This window comes from Amphiura filiformis, chromosome 15 (genome assembly GCF_039555335.1).
Source record: "Amphiura filiformis chromosome 15, Afil_fr2py, whole genome shotgun sequence".
Lineage (NCBI taxonomy): Eukaryota > Metazoa > Echinodermata > Ophiuroidea > Amphilepidida > Amphiuridae > Amphiura > Amphiura filiformis.
Window position 1 is genome coordinate 24,898,629 of NC_092642.1, and position 7,858 is coordinate 24,906,486.

The 7,858-nt window shown below is 36.0% G+C and overlaps 1 protein-coding gene and 1 long non-coding RNA gene across 3 annotated transcripts in view; both read right to left on the reverse strand.

Moving 5' to 3' along the window:
• Positions 1-2,255: 2,255 nt before the first annotated feature.
• On the reverse strand, positions 2,256-3,819 carry LOC140171422 (uncharacterized). Its single transcript, XR_011861593.1, has 2 exons — positions 3,636-3,819; positions 2,256-3,336 (listed from the first exon to the last, which is right to left on the reverse strand). It is a non-coding gene; the product is annotated as an uncharacterized lncRNA (long non-coding RNA).
• A 3,704-nt stretch (positions 3,820-7,523) lies between these two features.
• The window catches only part of LOC140171424 (semaphorin-2A-like), a 34,775-nt gene continuing 34,440 nt past the window's right edge, over positions 7,524-7,858 (reverse strand). For both annotated transcript variants that reach the window (XM_072194681.1, XM_072194682.1), the window contains exon 18: positions 7,524-7,665. In XM_072194681.1, coding sequence (XP_072050782.1) covers positions 7,612-7,665 — 54 coding nt within the window. In that variant the 3' untranslated portion in view covers positions 7,524-7,611. The remainder of the gene's footprint in view (positions 7,666-7,858) is intronic.

Below are 7,858 nucleotides of genomic sequence, written 5' to 3' on the forward strand. Positions count from 1 at the left end.
TTTGCTGGGTTAGTTTTTGTTTAAAAAAATAGTTTACAGTTATCAAAATAATATTTAACTGACTAAGAATGAGAATAAACAATAGGAATTTTAGTTTTTACTATCCTCTACTGTGTGATAGACGACAGGCAGGTCGAAAATTTTGAGTAGTGGATGCCGGTAACGATTTTATCCTTTAGTGAACATGAATTTTATTATCTTTCGACTTGTTCGTAAACTTTGCTGAAGGAATTTAGTTTGATAATCTTACTAAGTCAGTTTCTTCCTTGCTTTTTAACAGTGCAGCCATGCTGCGCGTGAAGTATGCGAACGAGTCTTAGGATATCGCGAGTGTCATGTTATGCAGACGCGCGGACTGCGCAGGTAATACGGGAAATATGACTTGCCTGTATATTAATTAATGCGGAGTACGCAGGTTATACGGATTATTATCCATGTAGTGTTTGGCCAATGAGATTGCAGAATTCTTATCAACTATAGGATAATTTGATATAGCCTCCCTTGCCCTTTGCGAAAATGACTCACTTGCTTCATCAAGAAATGATGTAGGGCCGTAACATGCGAAATTGATTACAACATGGAACATGATTTCGACATAGCGTTTCTGACTGAATCAGACAAAGCCGAGTGCAGATACTATTCAAGTTTATGTATCTATCTCTTTCACTTATAATTCGAGACCGAATTAAAAAGACTAGTTTGCGTATGACTTCCTGTCAACCAGACCGAAAATGCTGTACTGCGAAGGCCAGCAACCAATCAGGTCGCGCCTTTACCCTGGCGTCAGATGCAAACTATTCTTTACAATTTTGTCTTTGATTATAAAAACCCTCTCACTAGAAGTAGAGGCCATTTTGCTTCATGGTATTATGAATGTGTTGTAGGCACAAACATAGATTTACTAACATCTTTACAATATAAGTAGAAAGTAGGTATACAATATATTCTGTTATAGATAGTGTATCAAGAAATTGACGGTAAACTAATTGTTGATATTTTATATGCTAAATAGAATCCTACTGTCTATCAAAGGGTTCTTGAAGAAATAGTTTAAAACATTTCACTCATGTTCGATATAATTTAGTTGCTGTGTGGTAAAGCTATAAATCGTTATAATCATGTACCTCAGTGGTTAGGTTTTGTATTGTGTTGAAAATTAAAATAAGTCTAAATCGAAATGCACTATACATTAGAATACCAGAGATCAAAAAATCAAAGATCCCACAATGCAGTTGGTGATGTCGGTCGGAAAATCGGTATACCATCTCTCACATTGTTTGTGACCGCCAATTTGACATTGCCCTTATGCACTCTCGCCCTCCTGGATTTATGACCCAGCAAACACAAAACGTTTTCGACATCATTCGCAAAAGGTTAAATGTTGTCAGAAAACGTTTAAATATCGGGTTATATAAAGGGTATATTAAGGGTATAAAACGTTTTCATAACATTAAAAAACATTTTCTGATAATCTTCTACCCAGCAAACACAATTATTTTTAAAAGAAAACGTTTAAATGTCTGGTTATCTAAAATGTATAAAAACGTTTTGATTACATTCCAAAAACATTTTTGAAAACTTGATACAAAACATTCTAAACAGAATGTTATTTTGGGGTTGAAAATATATTTTGTGAAAAATGTTTGCCCAAAATATTTGCAATAACGTTTTAAAAACGTTTTCATGACCTTTATACAACCCGACATTTAAATGTTAAATCTTTTTCTGTGTGGTGGTAGATATTGATGAGAAAATAAAATCCTGAAAGTTTGAGCTTCATACCCCATTTTGTTTTCCGGTGGCAGCAATTTCAAATTTAGGGGGGTCATCGTAAAAAATGTGTCGCGACGCGAAAGGCCATGTTTGGAGGTAGCGTTCGGGGAGGAATGCCTGGACTTACATCAGTAAGGTTTGCCTATTCCATACTCCATTATGTGAGTCATTCCATGTATCAACAAATCGGTTAACTGGTCAGTGGTCATCCCCTCAGATTTTGTTGAAAATCATTTCTAGCATACATCTATGGGCATAATGAACACAAGGAAAAAATGAATGTTCAACATTTTTTACGCTGACCCTCCTTAATTTCAAATTGCTGCCATGGAAAAAGGAAATGGAGTATGAAGCTCAAATTTTCAGGATTTTACTTTCTCATCAATATCTACCACCACACAGAAAAAGAGGTGCTGCGGTGCACATCACTGGAGTTGACATGGATTGGCTCAAAAACGTTTTAAAAACGTTTTAAAAAGAAGTTCATTCATTCATTCGTTTATTTCCATATATAAAAAAATATACAACTACATCAAAAATATATCAATTACAATAAAGTACAAAAGAAACACAATATGGCGGAAAAGCCAGGAAGGCCAATAAGGCCTGAGAATTGCCTTTCCCTGACGAAAAAACAAAGATATATATAAAATGACTAACAGACATGACAAATTACAGTGCTCGAGAATGGCCTAATTGTACTTAGAGATAAGATTTGTCTAAGCTGTTTGCGGAAATGTTTTATGGACTTAATTTTTTATCTAGAGAGTTCCAAACATTGGGCCCGCTCGTTCGAATGGAATGGTCGGAAAAAAAACTCTTTTATTTTTTGTTAACTGGAGATCATTATTTCGTCTTGTCTGGTAGTCATGGATGTCAGAACGTTTTGTAAAATACTCATTAAATGAATTAGGTAGCTCATGTATGGAATTCTTGTACATAAATACACCGAGTTCAAGAGAATACATATCTTCTATATTTAAAATGTTGTATTTGGCAAATAAAGGTCGGGTGTGACTTCTATAATTACTGTTAGAAATTGGAGTTTGGTCAGTTTATCTAAGTAAAGTTTACATGTATTCCCCAGATTAGAATTCCATAATTGAGGTACGGCAAAATAAAAGTACAATATAAGGTATATAATATTCGATCAGGAATAAAGTGTTTTAATTTGTTCATGATACCAATATTTCTCGACAAAGTTTTGGAAACGCTGTCAATATGACATTTCCAGGTGAGGTTTTCATGTATTAAGACACATAAAAATTTGGTATGTTTCACTCGGTCCAAAAGTGTGTTGTCTAGGACGATGTTTAAACCTTGCTGCACTTTGACTGATGTCATATGAAGCGTTCCTAATAACATATTATTTGTTTTGCTTGCATTAACTGATAACTCTAAACCAATTGCTCACTTCTTTCAATTCAGCATTCACGACATTCATTTGATTCTCGATATTTTCATGCGAGTAAAGGATAGTGGTATCATCAGCAAATAGTATAAAATCCAGAATGTTTGAGGTACCAGTGATATCATTAACATATAATATAAAAAATAGTGGACCTAATATTGATCCTTAAATTAAAAAAAAAAATCTGCCATTGCTCATAGCAATGAATCTAGTGTGTGGACAATATAAGTGTGCTCTTTCATTTAATGACATAATTTGTTTTGCTTGCATTAACTGATAACTTGTTAAACCAATTGCTCACTTCTTTCAATTCAGCATTCACGACATTCATTTGATTCTCGATATTTTCATGCGAGTAAAGGATAGTGGTATCATCAGCAAATAGTATAAAATCCAGAATGTTAGAGGTACTAGTGATATCATTAACATATAATATAAAAAAATAGTGGACCTAATATTGACCCTTGCGGGACACCACATACAATATCTTTAAGTTGTGAGTCACACGTGTTGTAGAATACATATTGCTTTCTATTACTTAGATAATTTGTATTGTAATTTATATTTTGACTTGCAATTTAAAGATTAGCAATTTAAAAAAATCTGCCATTGCTCATTGCAATGAATCTAGTGTGTGGACAATATAAGTGTGCTCTTTCATTTAATAACGTAAAATTTGAAAAATATTATAAGGATCACTCGGGGTTTTGACTTTTAAAACCTACATTTTGGTCACAAATTGTGCATGAATAGGTCGTTTTCAACAGATTTACCCCCATTCGCCTTGCTATAAACATTGAATTGTTGACGTAATGAAAAAAGTGATTTTAGCGAGAAGTGTTAGCTTTCGTCTAAAAACTGGTCTGATTGGATGAAGGAACATTCGGGCTTTTGATAAAAATGACAGATCCGTATTTTCCACTTGTCACCAGCTAGAAGCTTACCCAGCTCTTATGATGCTATCTATGCACTCAACCGTGTAGAGACAAAGCATTACTTGCTTGGAGACTTTGTTTGCTCAGGTGTATCGAGGTGGGAAATGTGCATAGAAGCGTTTATAAGAGAATCGTTTTGTAGCCAAACCTTTCGATATGTAGGTGCATGTGGTAATAACACGAAAGTGGATTTCGCATCTGCCGTGACCACTGGCAGGTACGCGCCGTTCAATTTGCACTGCGTGGTCGGAGCCTAACCAACACGGCGCATTTAAAACCGCCTAGTAATAATTAAATTTGTACTATATTTAATTAATATTATTTATCAACATTGTTTGGTCTGTGATATTGTATGAGTAAAATGACAAAATAATCCCATTAAATTACACGGCCGCTACTGGGAAATTCGTAAAGCCGCACACCAACTGTTGGTCAATGTATAGATATATATGCCTCATGACGCCAAATAGTTATGACAATTTGTTCTTATGGTGGCGCTGTTGACGTATTGGGCTATTCCACACTACCCCTGTGAAAGATTTTTGAAATATCTTCCATAGAGGGAGTATGAATTTTAAATGGAATTAGCACATTAGGCAGCTCCATTTGATACCTATCCTCCCTCTGTGGAAGATTCAGGTTGAATCTCTCTCGGAGGGTGTATGAATAGTGTGTATTTTAAATGTAATAGCCCATTGTTAAGGGTAGATATAATATATAGCGTAACTAAAACAATCACATATTTTTATTTCAGATTTGTTATCAACATAATATGAAAATATTATACAATTAAAAAATTCTATGCACAAAATACGATAACGCCGGAGCTATCTTAAACCATGTGTCCGTGTGAACTACATGTAGATGTGTGTTTATATTATGATATGATAAAAAAGTTGTTATGTACAGAGGAAAAGCACTCAACCTAATCACAAGATTTACAAATGAATAATTAAAATGCAAGAAGACTTAGGGATGAAATCAAAACTCGACCGGCGGTTTACCGCCGATTCCGCCCGGTTCCGTGTGGTTACCATTGTTTAGAACAATATCAACCGGAAGGAACCGGATGGAATTTGGATTTGAATTTCGAGTTTTGATTTCATCCCTTACCTCTATCATTATATTCCACATCAACGTCTCATTCTTACTGATTCAACCCACATCCTTGCCCCTCACACCAACATCCATCCCCCAACTTACACCTCGACACAACCCACACACCCTCAGCACACTCACCCCTCCCCTCCACAAACACACCCCGTACACAAACACACCCCTGTTTGTAAATACGTTCAAACGAGGACCTCGACTTAACGAGGATCTAACCGAGGACTCACACACCCGTAATCGACACACCGTGGACCTCACACAACCAGACAACTTACTACCAAACTGAGACCCGTCCTATACTCCCTATGAGGGATCTTATATGCATATTTGTATCATTTACGTCATCCTGGACATAGTTTCAAACCGAGGACGTCCTCGTTTTATGGTGTGTATCCATATGTAGGTCCTCGTTTGGAGGCATTTACAAACGCACAACCGCCCCCCCTGTTAGGTACCTCTAAAAATAAAAAATAGCATTTCTGGACGTTTCAGACCTTATGGGTCTTTTTGTGGGATCCATAATAACCCCTCAAAGAAGTTGTACCCCACAAGCTATTGCTGCAACTTACACAGTACCCCATAAGAATGCTGGCACAAGTGCCCACATATAATCCCCCCCATACACCCACCCCCCCCCCCACACTCCAGACACCCACGCATTACAACAATGATACAAGCTAAAACAAGATCACCAGACCTCACACCACTTGATTTCTTCATTTGTGGCAAAATCCAAGCGTATTACTGCTATATTCGCAAGTATCCGGCGCACAAGGTTGGTACGCAACGCAATTGATGCAATGATGCTGAAACCTGTATTCGTCAAGGAGGCAACCAGGTAGAGGGCAGAGCAGCACAGTAAACTCACTTCAAAGGAACCAAAGACAAACTAAACAGCCCTTTTCAGGGCTACCTTTTATTCCAAAAACAGAAATGACTTAATTTGTCAATAAAAGGAAAGCAAGAAACATTAAAGTAAGAAACATAATAAAACAAAAAGGCATAAAATAACCGAGAAAAACATAAGTAATTGCAAGTATAGCAAAAGAAGTCCCATCCCACATCAATTTCGCCCAAATTAATGACACTTAACAAAATCCATAACCCATAAGCCCACCGGTAAAGCCCATTCCCTAAAATAAAGTTGTTATTTTATAAAGTTATCATCGAGGAATGTTTTATATTCATGCATGGTATATGCACTTTTCAATCTTTGAAGTAACCAAACCTCCTCCGTGGACAGAGTGAAAGACGGATACATTTCTTTAAAAGGGCATATCTTCAAAAGTTATGAGCCGATTTAAATAACTGTTTCGGTTTATTAAAGCGAACGAGCAAAGGCTTCTTTACATACCAACATATACTTGATAAACTTTTCTAAAATAGGAGAAAAAGAGGGTGCAATGAGGGGCCTCTTTTTTTGGGAGACCCTGTCCAAAAAATGAATTGAATCCATACAAATAATAACGACATTGTCAAAAACAATAAGAGTTTCCTGTAGCAGGTCCGAAATGCGGTTTTTTATTTATTTTTTTTTTTTTTATAATCCATGTCTTCAAATGAAACAAAATAAAAAATTTCGCTGCAAATTGGAATGGAAATTTACAGTGGGTCTCTCTGACACAATAAAAATCACATTTCTTCATATTCAAGAATATTTATGATCCCCTTTCAACCTGCAGATTAAAAAAGTATTAAAAAAATGTGTGATGTTTTCTCCAGTAGTTTTTTTCAAAAGTGAAAAAAGTCTAAATGCGCAAAAAAGTCGTCAAAAACGAAATGCGCGCGCTACAGGAAACAAACTTGTTGGGTTTTTTTTGGCCTAAGAACTGACTCGATGCTACATATATGTTTCATTTAATGAAATGAACTATACGTTTTCTCTCTCCCTTCCGGCATAGACGACCAATACAAACACTTCCAATGTAATTGGAGGTCCCGATAATCTTCACTAAATTCCATCCACTGATTGTTCTTTGAAACTCTTATACTTCAATCACGTCTTTACTTAATCTATGAAGCCCAATCAGTCAACTTCTAAATTGGCCTTAGTCAATATTTCGAAACAAAATTTCGGCCAATATCCAAAAAATGACACTATAATTATCAGTTTATGCAAATTTATAATAACAAAATTTGTTGTGATTGCACATACAGACGAATAGCAGATAACTACAAACCACCCGCACCCACAGATTGTGACGTTACCGATTGTTTTAACGTATACAGACATTTTTGCATTGGTCTCACATTCAGCGAATCACTTAAAATAATCCACGGGTTATAAAAAATTTTATATGGACGGTCTATAGTAATCGTCGATTCGTCCGTTTGTAGTGTCCTCAATGAATGATGAATGCGGTTGGTGATGATAATCGACTATGGATCAGGACAGTTGTAGCAGTAAACAGACTCTGCGTTCCGCGCCGTATTCTGAAAACCAAGTTAAATAACGTAAAATATAATTAAAATTGTTATGGTAACTAAAGGACCCAGGCCAAAATTTCCAACTACCGAGTTCACTCAACACCAAACACGCAAATACACTTTAACCCTGACACTACGAAGTGGGGTTGTACTTATTTTGTTATCACTGGATAGAGGAGATCCATAGCTAAACATGACT